Here is a 23,152-nt window from a genome sequence, read left to right as displayed (position 1 = left end):
CCCAGCCACTCCGCGGCATGTGGGATCCTCCCGGACCGGGGCACGAACCCGTGTCCCCTGCATCGGCAGGCGGACTCCCAACCACTGCGCCACCAGGGAAGCCCAATTATGTACAATTTTTGACAAGGGGAACAATTGCACGTATTTGAGGTTGTTAACCACTAAAAGCAGATTGTTTCCGGGAGGTGTTTAACATTATTTACTGTTCAAGGGATGAGTTATGACCCTTTAGATAAAATTAAGCATAGTAAGAAATATTAGGATGAAATGCTTTTGTAGGAATGAGACCATAACTTGTGGGTATACTCATGAAATTTGACAGTTAAAATACTTTTGGCCTCCAATCACTTTGAAGGACTAAGAAATAAACTCACAGAACATTTTAAGTCCTTTCCATTTCTGTGCTCTGAGTCACTTCTAACAGTAGAAGGATGTTCTTTTATCTTTAAAATAGTGACTGAGTAGGCCTTCAAAAAATTGTGGTTTAATGGAGCACAAAGTCAGGTCATAGCTTCAGAATTCAGATGGTCTGATTTCAGTTCTACCTGTGCAACTTTGGAGAAGTTGTTTAACCTCTCTGTGGTTTGGTCTCCTCATATATAAAACAAAGGTAATATCATTCCCAACCTTGTAGAGTTACTTAGAGAAAGTAGTTAGCTGCTTTATTTTTATTATTATTGTCATCATTATAGTCATTTGAAGGTGTCGGAATAAAAGTAAGATAACTTTCTGTTACAAATTACCTTAAATCATCAAAACCTCAGTTACTGTATTACTCTTGTCTGCACCTGGTGCGCCTCGTCCGGCCTCTTCTGAATGAGCAGATCTCATGTTAATTTAAGTAGTCCTCAGTGGGCAGCAGTCCCTGAGCGAACCAAACTGTTACAAGCTTCTGATCCAAGTTTCTCCTGTATCTTTTCAGGGCAGTTTCCTTCTTTCTTTTTGCCTCTGCTAGATTTGCTTCCCCATGACAGAAGAAGCCTCAAGTCATTCTTCCTTATTTCTATTTGTATTAGGTATGTTATCCTCCACCCTGATCTTTTTTTAAGGTGATTCGTGATACTAACATTCAGAAATATCTGTGCTTTATCTAATGTAGTAATAAAAAGCACTGAGGTTTTGCTGCTTTTATTGTTTTACATACAAGTTGTTCTAAATATAATTGTTAGAAAGTAGAATAATCCTACTTAAATGTGGAACTGAAAATATTATCTAATTATACTTAACATAATTAGTATCTAATTAATATAATAATTAGCATCTGATTAACCTTATTATATACAATATAAGGTTTTGATGTCATATCAAAATAATATTTGAGTGGCTATAAAAATCAATCTTAATCTATTGTTCGCAGTTGTGTTCTTTCTAACCCTTACACTTTATCCTTTCTTCCATATCTTGTGTTTCACGTAACATGGGTCAATTCAGAGTTTTTGGTTATAATTATGATTGAAAAAAAGCAAAACATTCAAACATGGTTACTTTTAAAAAAAATTTTTTTTTAATTGGGGTATAGTTGTTTTACAGTGTTGTGTTAGTTTCTGCTGTACAGCGAAGTGGAGTTCCCTGTGCCGTACAGCAGGTTCTTGTTAGTTATCTATTTTATACATATTAGTTAGGGTATGTATGTCAATCCCGATCTCCCAATCCATCCCACCCACCCTTTCCCCCCTTGGTGTCCATATGTTTGTTCTCTACGTCTTTGTGTCTATTTCTGCCCTGCAGACAGGTTCATCTGTACCATTTTTCTAGATTCCACATATGTGCATTAATATACAATACTTGTTTTTCTCTTTCTGACTTACTTCACTCGGTATGACAGTCTCTAGGTCCATCCATGTCTCTACAAATGACCCAATTTCGTTCCTTTTAAAAACATAGTTACTTCTTTATTGAATCAAGTTGTTGAGCTCCAGCTGTAATGTGTAGTAATAATGATAACAAGTACCGTCTAGGTAGTGCTTACCATGTGCCAGATGCTGTTTTAAATGCTTTATGTTTACAACTCATTTAAACTTCACGTAACCCCTGTAAGGTAGGAACTACCTTGCCCATTTTAAAGATGAAGAAACCGAGGCATAGATTAAATAACTCCAGTATCACCTACCTAGTTAGGGGTTGATCAGAGGTTTCAGCCCGAGCATCTGGCTCCACAGTCCACACCCTGAACTCTGCTACGCCTTAGCAAACAGTGGTGGGCACAGCACAGCACTCTTCTTGCCCTTGTTAAGCTTTTTTTTTTTGGATACCTCAGAGTATCTGCAGTTATCTTTAGATTCTTTATTTATTAAATATTAAGATACCGTGCTAGGTACAGAGGACACGGAGACTTGACTTCTAGAAGATGACAATTCATAAGGCAGGTCAGCCTTACTACACATCTATAGTAGATGGGTAAGAGCTACATACATCTTAAATACTAAATCTTTTGAACAGAGGTTGTTGGTGTTTGTCTTAATATGTGTGTATGTCTGTATGTGAATCGCCCAGCTTAACTCCCCTCCCCAGTTCTTGCCATCATTGAGGCTCTCAGGAGTTAGTGCAGGTGATACTTCTCACATTCTGGTCTAACACTTTTCTGGCTCTTTCAACTCCCGTGGCTTTGAGCTCTGAACTAGAAACCTCTTCTGTCCTCCTCACTTCCTCCTGGCCTCCTGTGGGTCCCGCCGCTGCTGCGCAGAGCAGTTGTGTGACTCACTCCGGCTGACTGCATCTTGCCTCAAGTGCTTCTGTCTTTTCAATCCCTGGGGCTTCTCCAACAAGCCCTGTCTGTCCCTAGGATAAGAAGCTGGCAGCAGCCTTCTGGGCTGCTGCACTGTTGTTCTTGGAAGTGTAGGGCAGCTCATGCCCTTGGGGCAGACTTCTACCTGTGGGGACTCAAACTGACAGACGTGTCTTCACGGTGATCCTCCTCTGGACACACTTTCTACAGTTGTCCCTGGTATTCTAGGGGGACTGGTTCCAGGACATGTCCCGTCTGCCCCACCCCCACCCAAATCCGCAGAGGCTCAGGTCTCTCTTATACGATGGTGTAGTATTTGCATGTAACCTATGCACTTCCTCACGTACACTTTATATCACCTCTAGATGACTTATAATACCTAATAAAATGTAAATACTATGTAAATAGTTGCCTGTGCAGGGCACATTCAAGTTTTGCTTTTTGGAACTTTCTGGAATTAAAAAAATTTTTTTTTCCATCTGTCATTGGTTGAATCCACCAATGGAACCTATGGATTCAGGGGGTGAACTGTATACACGTCTCAGAACTTCTCAGTAAGACCAAGCCCCCAGGCACCGACTGCGGTAGCGAAAGCGCCCTGGCCTTTTCTCTTCTTGGCGTGCTCTCTTCAGCACCTCTCTGGTTCCCAGGTCACCTTCCAAGTGAGCTGCTAGCACACATGCTTTTATCTCAGGCTCCGCTTTGGGAACAAATCCCAGCTAAACCAGTTCCCATAGCTGTCTCCTCACCTAGACCTTTTACCCAACACTGCCTGACCCTGAAATGTTACACCCGGCTCTTTAGCCCCTTTCTCTCACCCCTGATCAGCCCCTGATCTCTAGGCCTTTGACTCTGTCGTCTTCTCTTCGTTGATGTTTGTCAGCACTGCCACTGCTTTGACCCCTTCCTCCTCTGGGCACTTGCTCTGTAAACAATGGAATTAATTCAGCAGTTTCAGATTGGAGTTTAAGGACCCATGGGAGGTAGTCTCAGTGATTTTTGAGTGTTTCTACAAGAATTTTTAAAAATTTTGGGCTTTTGTGCAAATAATTATAATAATAAACAACCAGTATGTGGATTATGTGGTTGACCACCTTCTGAGTGTGTGTGTGTGTGTGTGTATATATATATATACACACACATATATGTTATTTCAGTGCCTATGTTTGTGTGTGTTTGTGTAAATGAATTTTGGTTCATAATGTACAAGAGCCTGGAGCATGAGGCATTTTATATCTAGCTGCAAGTTGGCTTGCATATACTTAAGTGAATTGAAAATTGTTATCCCTAGGGTATCTACAGTAACTGTTTGCTATTTAAAGAGGGTCTGCATAGTAACTAATTCTGAGAAACTCTTCTTTCCTGGGCTTCTAAATAACGTCCAAGAAAAATGTCATACAGTTTAATATATTTCAGCAAAAGTTTTTGAGCATTGATTTTATGCCAAGTGCTTCTAGGTCCTGTGTTCTTGGTGCTTAGAACCTGTCAGGGCAGACACTTAACAGGTAGTTTCAGGTGAGATGAGTGTTAGAAATGTGTCTTTATAATTAGGGTGTCCGGCACCTGCTGGGCCCTCAGCATTGCTCTATAATCCTGTCGCATCTTCTTGATTTTCTTCAGTCTCCCAACTCCCCTCTCCCCTTTTCTCCCAGCACTTGTCCTTGCTTCCTATTTCAGGAAGAAACGTGAGCTGTCATGCGTGAACTCGCTCAGCTTTTTACCCCCTGCCCTGACTTAGAGAAAGATGCTGCGCCTCTATTCAGGGGAATATGCCCCTTGTGCTGCCCGCCTCTTTGCTCCAGGGGGCCCTGGCTCCATCACTCTCTTCGTGTCTGCCTGCAGCTCTCCTCTCTCCTTAGTATTCTTTTCTTCACAATCTCAACCATCTTCATAATTTCATTGCCATCCACAACTCTTGGGTATGTATCTCTAACCCTGAATTCCTGAAAGCTAGGCCCATAGGTCTTAATTTCCCAGTTTGTATCTTTCCTAGATTTCACAAAGGCCTTTCACATTCGACATTTCTAAATCAAAATCAGTACTTTCTCCCCTAACTCCGTTCTCCTTCTGTCTTCTTCATTTGAAAGTGATGATTCCCTTCTTCTCTCACCCTGCCTTATCTAAGCAACCATCTTCCTTATCTAAGCAACCCTCAGATCCCTCCTAATCACTGATTTGTCTTCTTGTCCATTGTTACTCTGAAACCTCAGCAGTAAATTTTGTACCTGTCCAGTAGCTCCTGTCTTGCCATTCATCCCCTACCCTGCTGATTTTCTGCCACTTACATGTTGTCATGTTACTACCCTGTGCCATTTTTTTCCAGCTTCCTTGCTACATGTAGAATAGAATCTAAACTCTCAGCATGAATGGCATTTAAGGCTCTCTGTAACCTGACTGTAACCTCCTGCCTTGCTGGTCTCGGTTTCTGTTATTTCCAGCTTATAATTTAAGTCTCAGAAATACCTAAGTACTTTAAGATTCTTTTTGGCCTTTATGATATTTTAAGATTTTAACATAATTTATACTTACTGTAGAAAATTACAGGGATAAAATAATCACTCATCCCACTGACCAGATTTAACTGCAAATAACATATAAATACATTTTTTTCTGTAGTCTTTTTTCTGTAAAGCTAGAGCAAATCAATTCCAGTTTGCGGGGAGAGAGAGAAGTCACCCAAACGTGTATGTTTAGTAATAAGATTGGAAAGAAGTTATTACAGTTCTTCTCAGGACTCCGTGGCCTTGCTTGTGCAGACCTTTTGCCTGGGGTGTTTCTCTCCGGTGCCTACCCGTTTCCTATGAGGCTGCGGTTTGAACCTCCCTGAAGCTTCTGAACTTGCCCCGGCAGATTTTGGCATCCTCAGTGCACTTTGTCCTTATCTTCATTATAGAAACCAGCATATCACATTGTAATTATTTGTATTTTTTGTCTTCGAACTGAAAATTCCTTGAGACAGTGATCTTTGTATCTCCAATAGGGCACAGAGCCTGACAGGGTTGGCAGAGGAAGCACATCCAGAGGTAAGGGAGAAGCCAGTAAAGTTCATGGGAATAGAGCATGTTAAGAAAGAACAGTGAGGTGTAGTCAGTGTTGCTGTGTAAGTTCTTTGGGTGGTAAACTGATGTATGTCCCCAGGTACGTTTTGTAGGCAGGCACTAAAGTTTTGAATGAATGAATGGATGGATGGATGCAGACAGTAGGATAGGCCTGGGAAGTTTTCTTTTTCAAGAGCAGTTTCACATGCGGATACCCAGTTACACAGGTGGAGGAGGGAGACAGAGACCCAGGTAGACAACTATTTCTAGAGCTTTGATCATGAAGACGGTGAAAGTTAAGATGAGGACAGGACCTGAAGGCATCTCTCCCTGGTGGCCTCTCCTCAGGAGCTGTTCTGTGTGGAGTGCTCCCGGGGGGAGACTCCACGGGGCACCTTTCTCAGCCTGAGAGTCACCTGGGGTGTAGGCCCCACCTCCCAGGATAGGGGTTTTCAGGGCTGGCGTTCTCCCGGGACCACACACTGACCGGTGCTGCCTCAGGGCCTCTGGAAGTCTCCGGAGCTCTTGGGTGCCGTCCTTCCTCCCTGCCCCCTCGCCCCACCGCCTCTCTGCTGCCTGCTCTCCTCAGGGCCCTCCTCGCTGCTCTTGTCTCTGCCCGGCCAGCCTCGTGGCTTTCCTTTATCCCTAACTGCCGCCGTCTTCCGTCTCCTAGGGCTTCTCTGCTTCCCGGGGAGAAAGCCTGGCCTTTGCAGGCCTGGCCGCTGCCCTGGCGGGGCTGCTGCTGGCCTCGGGCTGCCCTCCCCGCTGTGTGCTGCCTGATTCCTCAGAAGGCTGGTCTTGGGCGCATCAAGGTTTATAGAAGGAAAAGAAAAATAGTGTTAAAGTAGTATTTTAAAGCTACGGGACCTAAGAATGTTAGGAAACTTTTTCTGCTACCAAATAACTTTATCTTAGTGGTGCTTCTCTGAGTTGTGTAACATTTTAAAGGTTTCCCAAGGTAGTCTAGTGGTCCTTAAGGTGACCTGAGTTGAATCCTGAAGACACACGTGTCAGAGTCCATATATGGACCAAATATCTGTTCTGTTCTCTTTGTGTAGAAACTGCCCAGATGTTCCATTCATCACAGTCATGCATTTCTTCGGGCGTCTTGCTGTTCCAGGTCCTTTTAATCATAGCTTTGGAATTGATAACATTATTTGAATTGTTCAGAATTAGAGTCTGCGTGGATTTTTTACACATTGAACCTTTTAGTCAGGCCTTAAAAGGTAAACTGTCAGGCATTTCACACTTCAGTGACCTGGCTTTTGTTGGGCTTTTGGATGCAGTCACAAGTAATAACGTAAGCAGAACCGTGGCATAACAGGACTGGCTGCTCTGAGCACGGTTGCAAAGTGGATGACTGTGCAAGTTATTCATACTGCTTTTCTTTGGGAAACCGGAAAATGGGAGCAGCATCTGACAGAGGAAACCCAGTATCCCAGGGGTACTCAGAGCATAACTTCAAAGCATTTTCCTGGAGCTGTGGGACTGTGTCCTGGAACATAGCCCTTGAAAATGAGGGGTTTTGAAAGAAATTTTTTTTTCTTATTAAAGGAAGTACACCAAGAAAGAAAAAAATTCCACACAGTACCCTGCCGTGATTGTTTTTACTAAGAAAGTGAAAAGAAGAAAACGCTACAACAATTTAAAAACAAATGAACCCATTGTCTTTATATTATGCTTATAACTCTGTCATCTCCAGGATTCTTTGGTTACTTTATACATTTATATACTGTTATTTTTACATACCTGTCATCTTAATGTGTTCTTTGCATCCAAAAGTTATTCTGTAAACCTTTTGATGTTACTACATTTTATTCTTTTGACTCTAGTACTCCATCAAGTTGACACGGTTAGCCCTTTCCCCATCATTCTAGAGGACGTTGGCACTTTTGTCTTATAAACATGCTAGAGTCTATACTGAAAGTGTATGTGCATGTGTATCACTTTTTATATTTTAAATTATTAGGATGAATTCCTAGTAGCTCGTTTACTAAGTCAGAGGGTAGAAACAGTTTTAATGCTTTTTGATATAGATTGTTAAATTATTTTCCCCCAAGTTATACCAGTTTACAGCCATCTCTGGTCTCTCTTAGCCATCTGCGGTAAGTCTTTGTTCTGTTGTTTTGTTGGGTTAAAAAACTTTTTATTTTCCTGCTTGCTGGTTTACCTTACATTGCTTTAATTTATATTTCTTTGCTAAGTAGTAAAGCTAAACTTTGCTTGGTGGGGGGGTGTTATATTTGCCTTTGGTTTTTTTGCATTCCTGTGGAAGGGGCAGGTGTTCATGCATAATTATCAGTCAGACTGGCTGCTAGTCCAAGAGCAGTAAAAGTAGTTAAGGGATAGGGTCAGCGACCTGTGGCTATAGCCGTCTTTGACCAGCTCTGGTAAGGTATAGATTGATGTTGTGAAAACTTTGATTCACAGAAAGCAGTTACATACCTAATGGTTGGAGTGTGAGGTATCCTGCTTGGTATACAGACTCTTACTTCATTTTTCTTTAGAGATTCCAAAGGACACTTAAGCCTCTTTCAGGTCTTCTTATGTCCCTCTCCCCCACTTTTGTGTAGTTTGTAGATCTAGAAATTGTAGGAAATTAAGCTGAATATTTTACTAATTCCATGCACAGAAGTTGATTTTCTTAAGAAATAGTTACAGGACATCAAACTCAAAAATTGAGCTGGGGCCTTGTGCAGGATGTTGGTCTTAGCCTTAGGAGAAATAAAAACGATTGAAAAGTTGTAAGCAAGGGGATGACATGGTCAGGATTTTTACAGGTTCACTCAAACTAACACTCAGTGTTGAGGTAACTGAGGCATAGGGATATGCCTGTTTGGACCCCTCGGAGTCATAGGAGGTAATAGAGATTCCATGGGACAAAGACTTAATAGCTTTTAGGTGTAGGAATACTTGACACTTTTTGTTTTGAGCACTGTTCATTAAATATTAATGTATAATTGGTGTGGAGAAAAGTAAGAGTGGATTCTGGGAATCTGGAGCGGAAGGTGAGGTGCTGGGGGGAGAGGTGGATGTTGAGCATGGAGAAGGGCTGGGCAGGAAGATGCCTTTACACTTATAAATTAGCGGACGATCAGGTGCGTGGCAATGATTAGGCTTTATATGTTGTTTTTCCTTAATATAACATGGTACATTTTATATTTCAGATGAATTTACAACTGATTTTCTGGATTGGATTGATCAGTTCAGTTTGCTATGTGTTTGGCCAAGCAGGTAAAAAAAAGTTTCATAGTTGTCTTTTCAGTATCTTGTGACACTTTTGACCACTTTAGATTCCTGGAAAAACCTACATCCCGTCGTCTTGCTCCTTCTGAAAGCCTTGCCGTGGCCTCACCTCCCTCAGAGTTGAGGGCGGGGCCCTTCCAGTGCCTGCAAGGCCCTTTCTCAGGCTCTCCCCCAGTCACCCAGAGCGACAATGGGAATAGGATGCGCTGCACACAGCTCTTTGGGGAATATCATAGAGTGTGTAAGTGAGCACAGAGAAAGCAAAGGCGTGTTACATCTTTAGAAGGAAATGAAGTAAATGTGTAGAACAGTGGACTGTGAACTCTCCACTACTATCTGAAAGAATGAAAGCAGGAACAGTTGGCTTTCCAGAAGATGTTCTTGCACTTTGATCACAAGTCTTGCAAAATGTTGGCATCATGTAGGAGAGGAATGAAAAATAAAACTGAAAATATATTTAATCCTCTTATAAACCATGGTGCATCCACATCTGGAATAACGGATGTCCAATTCTGTTCTCCAAATCTCAAAAAATACACTGCATAGAACAATTGTTTGATATTAGGGTGGAAGGACTTAACACACGGAAAAATGAAGAAAGAAACCGTAAGGGACGTTATTGATAAATTACATAAAACCAGCAATAACATAAAAAACCAAAGTGTCTGTGTCAAAACACCATCGACAAAATGAGAAACTAAATAGGATTTAATTTCACTTACAGATGTAGAGCTCTAATAAGAACAGATGAACATGATAATAGAAACTTTGCAGAAGATGTAACAGAAAATTTATAAAAGAAATGGCCAGTAAAAATACGAAAAGAAATGAAACCTTCAGTAACTGACAATTAAATTGATGTTCTTATTTATACCTGTTAAATGAATTTAAAAAAATCTTTGCATTAAAAAAGTGTTTCTTGTTGAGGGTATGGTGAAGTGGTGTGTGTACCCTGCTTGTGGGAGTGTGCGTTTGAACGTTACTGCTGGAGAGAAGTTGGTGTGTATTGAGAATCTTTAAAAGTTAATACTCTTTGCCTCAGTATTTTTTTTTTTTAATTTGTGATAAGGAAATAATCAGAGTTTTACATTATAAGAATGGTCATCAGAGTGGGTGCATATATATATATGCATGTATGTGTATATATGCGGAGGGTTCGTGTGGCATGTGTGAACTATGCAACTAAAAACAATCTAAATTTATCCATCATTGAAAAGGATACATTAATATAATGGAATATGTAATCATTAAAGCCATGTTTTTGAAGAATTTGGAATGAAACGTTTGGATTAAGTATAAAAAGTAGTATATAAAATGTATATCCTTGATTTCATTTAAATAATGTCTGTATGCCTGCTTCCTTGCTATTGTTTTATTTATCTGCTTAGAAGAAAGACTGGGAAGAAATATACAAGAAGTGTTAACAGTAGTTATCTCTTAGTGAGTAGGTTTTGAGTGACTTTTAGTTTGTTCTTTATACTTTTACGTATTTTCCAAATTTTTTATAATGAGTGTGTGTTACAAAAACATACATGGGAGACAGTCCATATTAGTACTTACCACACGGCAGACGTGCTGATCCTTACATGGATTTAAAGAACCATATGGCATGCTTTGAACACAGACCTGAAAAATCAGGGGGTTGTGGATTGGATGAATGTGGGCTTTTCAAGTGTTTAACAAACGAAAATGAAAGGGCCTGCTTGAGGGGATGGGGTATGGGCGTGGTGGGGTGAGTTAAATGAAGAGAAATAATACTTTTACCCAGTTGTAAGAACACTCCTGAGAATTAATGACCATCCAACATGAGAGAGCCTGAAATCATGCCTTTGAAAAAAAAGGACAAATGTATAGATTAAGGGTACCTAGTCTTTGCTATAGAAGAGAGATAACTGTGTCTTTTTATGGTTCTCTGGGACAGGATGTTCCAAAATCACCTCTCTCTGGGGGGGGGGGGGTAGGTCTGAATCAGCTTAGTAACGAGGTTCATAGTGTTTATATTTAACGTTTGTATATGTTGTATTATTTGTCATTGTGATCCAGATTTTTCACTGTTCTCTCTCTCTTGAAACTTCAAGTAAAGTGGTCTATTCTTTGTTTCTCCTGACAGATGAAAATAGATGTTTAAAAGCAAATGCCAAATCATGTGGAGAGTGTATACAAGCAGGGCCCAATTGTGGATGGTGCACCAATTCAGTAAGTAAGATTGTTCAGGTCTTCCCATCTATTCTCTAGTCATTTAGTGTTGCCCAAAACGGTATCCTTGGGAAGTGCTCGATGTGACTTTTCACTTCCTCATTGTTGACTGAATAAGCGTCAGCTCTGTGTAATCCTGTGTGATGCTCTGGAGCTGTGCTGCCCAGCACAGGGCATGCTAGGCATATGTGGTGATGTTGAGCACCTGAGATATGGGTGGTCCAAACTGAGAATTGCCGTCAGCCTTAAATACATACCAGAGATTGAAGACTTAGCATTTCAACGTTAATGATTTTTGAAATCACTGACATTTTGTATATATTATTAATTTCCCGTTTCTTTTTTTTCTTCCTCTCAGCGTGGCTACTAGACAATTTAAAAATACATACGTAGCTCACCTTTGTAGCGTGCATTGTTTCTATTGGACAGCTTCCCAAAAACCTCTAGCCATTTCATTGGACTGTTTTAGATTTTTCCCTTTTTTTATGATGGGAGAGGTATACATTAACCTGCCTAATTGTGTTTTAATTAAACTAATATACACTTGATTTGCATCCTAATCAAAGCCCATTGAGGTTAGGCTTTAAATTTTATTCACTCTTGTCATCTCTGTACGTTGCTCAACATGGTACCTTCCACAAAGCTTACTGAATATTGAATGGATGAATGAATGAACAGATGAATGCTAAGTTGGTACTGGAGGTAACGGGAAGTCATTTTGAGGGTATATAATTTATTTACAGAGTGAATAATATCAGAAGGTCAAAGGCTTATTGTTTGTTTTTACTCAGGCGGTTGACCCCGCAGTCAAGTGCCTGTTTTGTGGGCGTTACTGGTCAAATGTCAGATATTTTGTATGATTTGACCTATGAAAGACAAAATGAGAAGTTTTCGTTTTGTTATTTTAAAAATTTTCTACTGGCACCTTCTGTCCTTCTAAAAATGGTATTCTGGAATTAAATTGGAGACAGTGAAGGAAATAGGGAGTGCCTTGAGTTTGTCTCGGACTGGGCTTACTTCGCTGAAACGCTTGGTTTTCTTACCTGGAAAATGAGCATGATCTGCCTCCTTTATCTCTGTTCTTACGAGAATCAAATGAACTTAAGGCAGTTTCACTTAGAAGATTATGATAGTGGTACGTGCTGTTCTCAACAGCAGCGTCCATTTTCTGAGGGTTACAGTTTATCTGGGGTTTAGGGTTATCCTAGCCAAACTGTTCTTTCAGTAATTGAGCCATCTTTATGGCATAATTCTTAAACTATTACAGGTATTTGGGGATATCTTCAGTGAAATTTTACTTGAGTGTTGTGATCTTAGTTTCCTGGATTGGCTGATATTTGGAAGCGGATCCTGCACTGGGCCCCTGTGCTCTGGCAGCATTTTAGGTTTGACCACACATAAAAGTTGTGCAGCTTTGAACCGTTGGGCCCATGGTTCTCCCTTCCAGTTTTTCTAAGTACAGAAAGGCTCTCATTTAGTACTATGTTTCCTTTAAAAGATAACTGATCAAAACCATTTTGTAATCTTTGTATATAAATATCCTCACTTTATTCAGCACCATGAAATTGGTAGATAATAAACAACCATACAAAACATAGAGTGACCCCAAATGAAAGAAAGGCATTTCCTCATTTTCCCAATGTCAAGATTTTAAAAAAGATTTTTGAAAAAAAAAAAAAAAAAAGATTTTTGGCCAACTAGATACAAATTTTTAGGGGTATATGTGAAAAAGTTAGATGTCTATCAGGAGTACACATTTTAAAATGATACACATGAATACACCGTCATTGTTCCCCTTCCTCACATTTATGAAAAACATATTTAGAACCTTTACATGCATCTTAACAGCAGTGTTTTTGCTTTCACTTAGTCATCTGATAAAAAGAGCACAGTTTAAAATCACGTCACTAGTGGAAATTTTACCCCGTGCCACAAGTACCATTCACACACCATTACAACGTTTTTTATTTTTAAAAAAATTCACCCTGTATATATTTTTGACCCTGTCGTATAATCACTTACTATGTTTTTTAAAAAAAATAAGTTCTAAAAGGCTTGATTACAATAATAGCCAATACCTAAAATATTTTTAAAGCTCCAAGAGTACTTACTAAATCTGTGGTAAATTTCTTGTTCTCCTTTTTAAGAAAGGTTTTAGGGTGACATGTTTTCCCTATACACTGAGTTGTTCAAAATATCATGAAGGATGCTGCTACATAATATGAGAGACTCTAAGAATTTCTCTCAGGGAAATTTTGGAAAAAATATTTGTCTGATATTTGGTTATATATATTATTAGTGGCTCTTAACCATGCTAAATAAGTAATTTCACAAAAGAAATTTGAGTAGATACTCTGACTTTGAACATGAAACGGTTAAAATGTACACTTAGGTCAGTCCTCTATGTTACTAAAGTAACACGGTACTAGTAATACATCAGCAATAACGGTATTACTTTCAAGGAAAAATTTTTGTTTATCTGTTTTGTTTATTATGGTTTGGATGAAGGGAGCATTTTGTTTAAAAACCAGAAATGAAATACATTAGATGTGTTACCTGATTTTTGCAATTTAATTAGTTATTTGCAGTTACGATTACGTAAAAGGTTTGACCACTATACTTTTTATTTATACCTATATTTTACATGTCACTTAGACATTTTTACAAGAAGGAATGCCTACTTCTGCTCGATGTGATGATTTAGAAGCCTTAAAAAAGAAGGGCTGTCATCCAGATGACATCGAAAATCCCAGAGGCTCCAAAGATATAAAGAAAAATAAAAATGTCACCAACCGTAGCAAAGGAACAGCAGAGAAGCTGCAGCCAGAAGATATTACTCAGATCCAACCACAGCAGTTGGTTTTGCAGTTACGATCAGGTACAGAAATCTGCTTCTATGAATGCCTTTGTGTCTACTTGAGCTTTTTGACAACTTTATGTAAGTTTCTGTTGAGGGTTCATTTTCACATGTGGACTGACACTCAAACAGAAATGTTGAATACATTAACTTTTAGATATTTTTGGAGGTACAACAATTTGTAAGACACATGTACCTGAAGTAAATGTTACCTGTGTCTAATGTAAATTCTGTTAAAGATTCAGAAAGTATTAGATTTAATGTGTTTTTAAAGATAAAAATGTCCATCTTCTGGTATAATTACATAATATAAAGACAACATTTTAACCTATTTTTTCCTTTGTTTTTGTTCAGTATTGATAAAATATTAAGGTTTTCATAAGAATCTGGAGCAGTCCTGCATCTGGGAAAAAGAAAGAAGAAACAAGCCCCCTTTCTCCTCTTCTAGTTTCCCGCCCCTTCCTCTCAGAGGACTGTCCCGTGCCTGCCTCCCCGCCGCCCCTTCCCCTCCTGCTCTGTCTTCAGCCTGGTGCCGGCAGCCTTCCACTCCTAGAGCAAAGCTCTGCTGGCACCTGGAACCATCAGGCCTGGTGGACCCTCGTCAGGCCTTTTTTTTTTTTTTAACCTTCCTGTCCAAGCGATGCCTTCGAGCTTCTTGAAATGCCCTCCTTGCGGCTTCTGCGATAACATTCCTACTTTTCTTCTTATCTCTTAACAGTGCTTTCCAGTCTCCTTTCTGTGTCTTTTTTCTTCCTTCCTCTTTGTAGTCCACTTAATTGTTGGTTTTCCTCTCATGGCTTTAAAGCCACTTGTGGGCTGTAACACAGACTTTTAAGCTCCAAACCCAGTTATCCAACTGTCAACTAGAAGTCTATATAGAGAAAATCTGCAAGTTAAAAATTTAATGACTTTTCACCCAGACCTCTTCCTTCTCGTGTATTTTCTGAGTGGATTATATCTCACGCCTCTGGTACATCTCTTCTCTTTCCTCATTGTTTCAGATCCTTATCATCTTTTTGTTAGATTTTTGCTATAGTTTCTTAACAAGTTTCTTTGTCTCTATAATCATCTTTAAAACTATTCTTCAGGTTTTCTACAGTCAAAATCAGGTTATGTTATTCACTGCATATAGTGCATCCCATTAAACAAAGAAGAGTCTTCACTTTATAACGTTAGTCTCTAGAAAGTCTGGTGTACCCTGGAGTGTATCTGCCTCACCCACCCAGTCTAGTTTACGTTGTTCTGGCTGTCTGTTTTCTTCTGTCATAGTTACCAACCCACTGTTTGCCTGTCTTGCCTGCTGTGGATGGGGAATGCTGTCTTTTTCACCATCCCCGGGGCCTGGCATTTTAAGTATTTGTGATTGAAATGAGTACACTTCCATTTATTCAGTTGCCTGTGGAATGCCCAGGTTTTTGTAAAAACTATGTCGATAATACAGTTTATAGTGTATACCTTATCGATCGAATTTACTTGGTTTTGCTCGTTCGCTTTTTGATTGCTGGCAAGCTAATTTTCTTCTCTAATCTCTGTTTAATTAGGGGAGCCACAGACATTTACATTAAAATTCAAGCGAGCTGAAGACTATCCCATCGATCTCTACTACCTTATGGACCTCTCCTACTCTATGAAAGACGACTTGGAGAATGTGAAAAGTCTTGGAACTGATTTGATGAATGAAATGAGGAGGATTACTTCAGACTTCCGAATTGGTAGGAATTTTGAGAAAATTAATAGTTTTCATTTGTATAAATACTGGCAGTTTTGTTCTTCACCACATGCATGTGAGATAAATAGGCCAGGTTTTAGTCTTTTCTTTTTGAGAGAACTGATATTCCTGTCACACGTCTAATAATTTTTCCGCCTCCTTGTTCCTCTGTTACTGTAGGCGATCATGTTATTTGACACACCTTACACCACATGGGTAATAAAATGCATGTTTTCACAGGAATTTATGCATTGGTTTGTTGATATATTTTATAAACATGTTGATTACAGTTTTTTTCATTACTAGTTAGTATGACCACACCTGCCTATACAGCCTTAATCTCACATCAGACCTGGATTTTTCATACAGTGATCTCCTTTCCAAACCTAATTATTAAAACCCTTATTATTTCTTATTAAAGAAAAAGATTGACTTACAGGCGGTAATGTACTTGATTTTTTTCATGCAGTTTATCCATCCGTCCATCCATCTACCCTCCATCTGTCATCACTGTGTGTGCATTTTCCTTCACAGGGTTTGGCTCATTTGTGGAGAAAACCGTGATGCCTTACATTAGCACAACACCAGCTAAACTCAGGAACCCTTGCACAAGTGAACAGAACTGCACCAGCCCATTTAGCTATAAAAATGTGCTCAGCCTTACTGATAAAGGGGAGGTATTTAATGAACTTGTTGGTAAACAGCGCATATCTGGAAATTTGGATTCTCCAGAAGGTGGCTTTGATGCAATCATGCAAGTTGCAGTTTGTGGAGTGAGTGCATTCATTTTCTACAAAAGGATATTATTTGTATGAATTTTGAGTGTGATTTTGCTGTCAGAAGAAATTACCTTAATTACTGTAGCATACTTGACTAATCCCTAAGTTCCCTCCAACTACAAATGCTTTATAAAAGCATAGTTAATCGTTATGCCCCTATCTAAACGAGGCAGTTAGTTCATTTACACAGGGTTCTAAAAGCCAGGATGCTCACCGCTTGAAACAGTGGGGCAGTTTAGCTTCAGCTGGTGCTCTAGGTGTTCAGAAGAGGCCCAGGAACCCTAGCTTTCCGGCTTCGTGCCTGAGATGGAGTTGGGGTTATCTGGGACGTCTCCAGGAGCATTAAAAGTGCTCTCAGACACCATTTTCCTCTGGTCAGTTTTCTTCTGCTTATCATCTTTGAGAGTTATCTTCCCCATGTCTTAGTCATTCAAAAAGAAAGAACTTTTTAAGTCTTAGTTTGAAAGCTATATGAGAACAGGTATTTTGAGAAGTCATATAATTGTAATTTTAATTGCAAGATTTTCAGTAGTAGTAAGCTGATCTCCATTGGACTAGTGGTTAGAATTTTATGACCCATTTACCCGGTGATGATTTTGAGGTGACCTTTTAATGATTCAGCTGAAGCTGAAACTAGAAAACATTGTGAGGTAGATAAAGTTTAAGTACCTGTCTCATTCCCCCCCCCCCCCGCTCCTTTTTCCCTAGAGTACCCCTATGCTCTAGAAGACCTTCCTTGATTCCAGATGCTTCTTAATGGTTATTTTCCAACCAATTTTTAATGTGTAACTTGATACCCAAGATGATAATATGGTATAGTGTTTAAGAGAACAGTCCTTAGACTGTTAGGAAATGGCTTCAGATGTTCCCATCACTGCTCATCTACTAGGCAATTTCCTTGCCATTCTAGAGGGCTGTTTCCTTCTCCTTAAGAAGGGATAATAACAGATAAACCTCATAGGGTTGTTATGAAGTTTAAATACGGTAATCCATATACAGTGCCACTAAGCCCCCAGCAAATACTAACTATTAGATTATCGTTACTCTTGATCTCTCACTGGGGTAGTTGCAATTTAAGGATAGTCTCTGCTTTTAAAGGGGAAGAGAGTGATATTCCAGGTAGTGCCCAGCCTGATGCTTGTTTTCTTTCCAGCCATTCATTTGTGATCCTGTTAGCAGCTCACTGTGGAGAGAGCATTCTCTGGGCTGCCTGTACCTGTGCCTTAGCCTTGGGATTAAAACAAACCATAGCATCTGTGGCCGCTACTCTCGGTTTTCCTCATGCTGACTGAGAGTAACTGTTCCACTTCTCTACATGAAAAAGAGACAGACATTCCACTTGGACTGCCGGCATTAATAAACTTAATTCCTGCCTTCAAGGATTTTATAGTCTTATGAGGATATATACAGATATAATTGAGTATTTAGACAGATGTGATTATAAAATTACCATATTAGAGGATTTTACTGCTACTTTAAATTCTTTGCTGAATAAGGTGGAAAATAAAATAAATGTGAATAAATAAGCAGTACTGATGGGTTAGAATGGGTGGAATTAAGCAGGGCAAGTCTTTGGAGAAGGTACTTTTTTCTGTAATTAAAAAAGGAAGGCCTAATGTGGTGGCTGATAAAGGAAGTATACGCTACGGAAGGTGGAGCAAGGATGGATGGGAATGAGACAGTGACATTTGGGCCAAGATGGGTGTGGGCTGAGACATCTGCATTTACTCATTAAGCACCTACTATGTGCCAAGCACTGTGCTGCCCGCTGAAGATAAGATGAAGCACAAAACCTGATGGTGGTCCCTGCCCTGCACAGAGCGAGTGTACTTTCTAATGGGGAGAGAGACATGGACTTTAAAAGATACAGTTTTTAAAAAAGAGCTGAGAGAGGTGGACAGCCAGGCAGGGTGGAGTTTTACAGTGGGGTGGGGAGTTTTATTCAGTGGTCTCTGTGCCCTCACCCTCAAGGATATTGGCATCGTGAAAAGAGAAGGTACGGAATTAGGTTGAGATACAGTGGTAGCCTACATAAAGATGAAAAGATTTATGCTGAATTGTGGGTAGTATTTTAAAATTGAAATCCTTTTCTTTTTGAGTCATTGATTGGCTGGAGGAATGTGACACGGCTGCTGGTGTTTTCCACGGATGCTGGGTTTCACTTTGCTGGAGATGGGAAACTTGGTGGCATTGTTTTACCAAATGATGGACAGTGTCACCTGGAAAATGATGTGTACACAATGAGCCATTATTATGTAAGTGCTTAGCTCCTTACGTATTGAATGGATGCAGGTTGAGCTTAGCGTCTAATGCTAAGAGTGTTGTGGGTGACTGGCTTGTGGGTTCGTCAGGGTTTGGGGTTTTGTTATTTTGGTAAGTTGGGCCCTGACCTAATGTGCAGGAAAGCTCGTGCTGCTGTTTTGAGGCTCTGGCTTTGTGCTTGCTTCCTTCCCTGTAGATGAGGGCCCGGGGGTGAAGGGAGCTGCTGACGCCCTACTCTGCGCCTCAGCCCAGAGCTCTGTCTCCTCTCACTCGCGTACGTCAAGGGGTAGCAAGCTTGATATTATGTCTAATCAAATCATTTGTATAGTCTTAACACTCCTTGTCTTATTTATACATGATTTAAGAAAGCAGGCACCCTGCCTCTGCTGAAAATAAAGATTGGCAAATTATTCAAGGTCTGAAAGAAATCTAAACCTTGCTGAATCTTGGTCTTTTTCTTAAGTGATACGTAGATAATACAACCTTTAATTACTGGCAGTTCTTTACTTTCATTGTTCTGACATTTAATATACACAGATAATCTTGCTCTTTAAAGTCTTTTTATTATGGAAATTTAAAATTTACATACAAAGATAGAAGAGGATTAGAAACCCACTAGACAGCACCCACTTCAGCAATAATTTGTGTTGTTTCAAGCAGTCTTTTGTAAGTAATCCAGTTGATATCTGCAAATCATTATTTTCAGCAAGTATTGAAAACCTGGAGTAGATTGGATGTAATTACATACTAAATTTTATTACTTAATTTCTTAGGATTATCCTTCTATTGCTCACCTTGTCCAAAAACTAAGTGAAAATAACATTCAGACGATTTTTGCAGTTACTGAAGAATTTCAGCCCGTTTACAAGGTAAATATATACATGTGAGATCAAAAGAGGAACACATTTCTAGACCCTTTTTGTTTAGTCATTAGAGGCAAAATGATATGTCTGAATTGAAATGCGGGAAAATGTTACCAGCTAAAAAAAAAAGTGGTGTATATTAATTTTAGTTACATTGTAAAGCTAGTTGTTTTTAGGTCTGACTCCTTAAGTTTATTTAGGAAATGTATCGAGAACTGTTATTTAAAAATAAATAGTAAGTACTCAGTAGATGCTAATTAGTTGAATGAGTAGTACTTGTATTTTATGTTTTATCTTTTAATTGCAGGAACTGAAAAATTTGATCCCTAAGTCAGCAGTAGGAACATTATCTGCAAATTCTAGCAATGTAATTCAGTTGATCATCGATGCATACAATGTGAGTGCATTTTAAATAAGATCTGTTTTGGGCAATACCCTGTGGAGAATACTTTTCTCAAAAAAAGTAAAACTCCTTTCATACACAATTCAGCAAGCCCCAGAAGACAACATAAAACTTAAATTCTGCATCTGGAGGAAAAACTCATATTCTCTTACAAATACATAATGATCTGCAGAGCAAAATGTCACAAAGGCATGTGGGGAAAATTTCTAAATTCTATTTTAATGTTGTTAAGTAATAGGTCTCCTTGTTGGAAAGCAAGTGTGAAACAACTTATATTTAGATTTATAGGATGACCTCAGTCTTCTTTTTCCACCCCTTCTTTTTATAGATTCATCTATTTTGATGAATTGTGCCAGAAAAGCTTTTTTATTTTGCTAATTCTTCTCTTGACATATATTCAGGGTATATAGTTCTCTGTTTTCAAGAGGTACACACAGTCATATATGCATGTACCATAAAGTATATATGAATGTATTTACATATATTTGACTTACCATTTTAATAAGATAAGATTTTTTCCCCCCAGATTGGAGGGAAGTTGAAATTAAGGAGGAATTTTCTCCATCTTGAGCTTTAGTTCAGAGTACTTTAGTGATACTCATTCACCATTGGTCAATAACTGTTGTAAGTCATCTGGAGGCCTTTGTAATATGACAGTAACCATCCTGTACTGTGTACACCACCCCAGCCTTTTGATGGGTTGAATTTTAGATATTTTCTACCTCATGCTAGGGGTTCCCAGAATTTTTTGGAAAGACCCTACTCGAAGAGAGAGGTTTTTACAGAGATTTTCTAGATTCTGGTTGTTCCCTGTCTCTCCCATAGCTGTTTTGTTCTCTGTCTTTACAGCATATCTTAATGCTTTCCCAACTCCATCCATGCAGGAGTGTGACCAGGAGAGAGCTTGCTGCTGCAGCCTTCTCCATTGGTCCTGAGCAATCTGCTGTTCTAAAAACGCAGTGCCTTGAATCCTCCCACTTCGGGTTTTCTTTTTTTGGGGGGTGAGGGCGCAGGGCTGCAACTGCGCCTCAGCAGATTTGTTCCCAGACAGTGTAGTAGATCATTTACTTTAGTCCCTAGTGAGCTGGAAGTTGGTAGGGTCAGAGGAGAGCTGTGTTGCCACTGGGGGAGGAAAGTGTTCTGAGTTCTTAGGACTCCTCATAATTAATATCAGCCCTCTGTGCTGTATCATCATTAAAATTTCAAACTCAGTAATTAAACCATAAATACTTTTTTCAGTCATGTACATTATTTTGAAGAATTGATCCTTATTAATTAGAGCCCATTTCTCTGGGTTTTGTGTTTTCTGGTCACTCAAGATTTGGCTTCAGATATTTTATTTAAATGATACTGTTTCTTAACAGTTCATTTTACCCATTGGATTTATGCATTCAACTTATTTTATAGTAGCATTTGTTTGCCTTTCCTCTGTTTAATAGTCTTTCTTTTAGTCCTTGTCTTCAGAAGTCATTTTGGAAAACAGCAAATTACCAGAAGGAGTAACAATAAATTACAAGTCTTACTGCAAGAATGGGGTGAATGGAACAGGGGAAAATGGGAGAAAATGCTCTAATATTTCCATTGGGGATGAGGTATGTTACATAAACGTTTTCTGAAGAAAAGAAAAAACTGCTTGTTTACAGGCAATGTAGTTTATAATTTGAGAAACAGTTAAAGAAATATAATTTGGAGTGGCTTTTTGCAATTTTTTTAGTAGATTTAAATTGCTTAGTTGTTAACTTATCTTCTTGTTTTCCCTTAAGGTTCAATTTGAAATCAGCGTAACTTCAAATAAATGTCCAAATAAGAATTCTGAAACCATTAAAATTAAGCCTCTGGGCTTCACTGAAGAAGTAGAGATTATTCTTCAGTTCATCTGTGAATGTGAATGCCAGAGTGAAGGCATCCCTAGCAGTCCCAAGTGCCATGATGGCAATGGGACCTTTGAGTGTGGAGCCTGCAGGTGAGCTGGGGCTGTGGAGAGTGACGGGGTGCGGGGGGACTGCGGCTGGGACGGCTGCAGGGGCAGGCTCTGTTTGGGCGTCCAGAGAGATTCTGTCTATTGGAGCAAATAAATGATTGTTCCAGCCACTGTGGCTCACCACAAGATCAATTTGATGATCTTGTGTGTGCTATTTATGGAAAGCTCTTCCCTGCCTTTTTTTTTTCTTAGGCAGACTGTCCTTTACTGTAAAATAAAAGCTTTTATAGCCATCTAAGATGTATATTTAACAAATGGTTAAGGTAGCATTTGGGTTTTCCTCTCATCATAGCAGTCTGAATTCTCTAGAGCTAAATAAGCTTATATAAAATAATAGTGATTGTATCTGGGAAATGGAATTAGGAAGCAGTAAAGGATGTTCACTGTGTATTACATGTACTTCTGAATCGCTGGAATAGTTTTTAAAAAACCAATATACTTTGTAAAATTGAAAAGAAAACAGTATTCTCAGAACATAGAATCTACTACTAACAAAACTATAGTCAGATTATTTTAAATTTTATTTTCATACTGTGATTACTTTTTAATTAAAAATTAAAATTGAATGTACTCTGAATAATCTTTCTCCTTAAAAGAATAGGAGGAGGGAAGAATATTTTAAAAGAATAGGAGGAGGGAAGAATATTTTGATGCAGATGTCAGCCCCAAATGACTATGCTTTGAAGCGTTTTTAATCATGAGAAAAATAGATGGCTGTATTTTGCCATCAGTTATTAGCTTTCTATTGTAAATAACAATTAAAATGTTACATTTTTAAATTTTCCATGTCATACATATCCTGACTGAATTGTGTAGATCCATTTTTAGTAAAATATTACTTAACTGAAAGATCATCTTGAAAATGCTTTGCCTTCCTTCTTTTTGCATATTTACCAGATACAGAGCTAGTGTCTTCAATGCCTGAACACTAGGTGTTCTAAAAATATGCAGTGTGGCTGAAAAGTCTGGATCCATAGGATAAATTTATTTTTAAACAGTATGTTAGTTATATTTTCAAATGATAGGCTCAGTATGTTTTTCTTCAACTTCCATGCACCTTTTGGGGTGTGTTTATTAGATTAACGATTGGACGG

General features: G+C 39.0%; 1 protein-coding gene and 1 long non-coding RNA gene across 4 annotated transcripts in view; one reads left to right on the top strand and one right to left on the bottom strand.

Annotated features, from left to right (window-relative positions):
• Positions 1-23,152, top strand: part of ITGB1 (integrin subunit beta 1) — a 43,669-nt gene that overhangs the window by 9,021 nt on the left and 11,496 nt on the right. For 2 of the 3 annotated variants that reach the window (XM_049705558.1, XM_004275918.4), the window contains exons 2-11: positions 8,931-8,997; positions 11,120-11,205; positions 13,861-14,083; positions 15,604-15,774; positions 16,305-16,543; positions 18,649-18,804; positions 19,585-19,680; positions 19,982-20,071; positions 21,529-21,669; positions 21,841-22,040. In XM_049705558.1, the coding sequence (XP_049561515.1) occupies positions 8,931-8,997; positions 11,120-11,205; positions 13,861-14,083; positions 15,604-15,774; positions 16,305-16,543; positions 18,649-18,804; positions 19,585-19,680; positions 19,982-20,071; positions 21,529-21,669; positions 21,841-22,040 (1,469 nt within the window). Of the gene's footprint in view, positions 1-5,729; positions 5,749-8,930; positions 8,998-11,119; positions 11,206-13,860; positions 14,084-15,603; positions 15,775-16,304; positions 16,544-18,648; positions 18,805-19,584; positions 19,681-19,981; positions 20,072-21,528; positions 21,670-21,840; positions 22,041-23,152 lie in introns of those variants that run through there. The other variant, XM_033439307.2, reaches the window with a different exon arrangement.
• Positions 1,487-11,123, bottom strand: LOC125963415 (uncharacterized). Its single transcript, XR_007475374.1, has 2 exons — positions 10,570-11,123; positions 1,487-9,547 (listed from the first exon to the last, which is right to left on the bottom strand). It is a non-coding gene; the product is annotated as an uncharacterized LOC125963415 (long non-coding RNA).

Source organism: Orcinus orca, chromosome 2 (genome assembly GCF_937001465.1).
Source record: "Orcinus orca chromosome 2, mOrcOrc1.1, whole genome shotgun sequence".
Taxonomy (NCBI): Eukaryota; Metazoa; Chordata; class Mammalia; order Artiodactyla; family Delphinidae; genus Orcinus; species Orcinus orca.
Note: the sequence above shows the minus strand (reverse complement) of the source record. Positions and strands in the feature narration are given on the sequence as shown.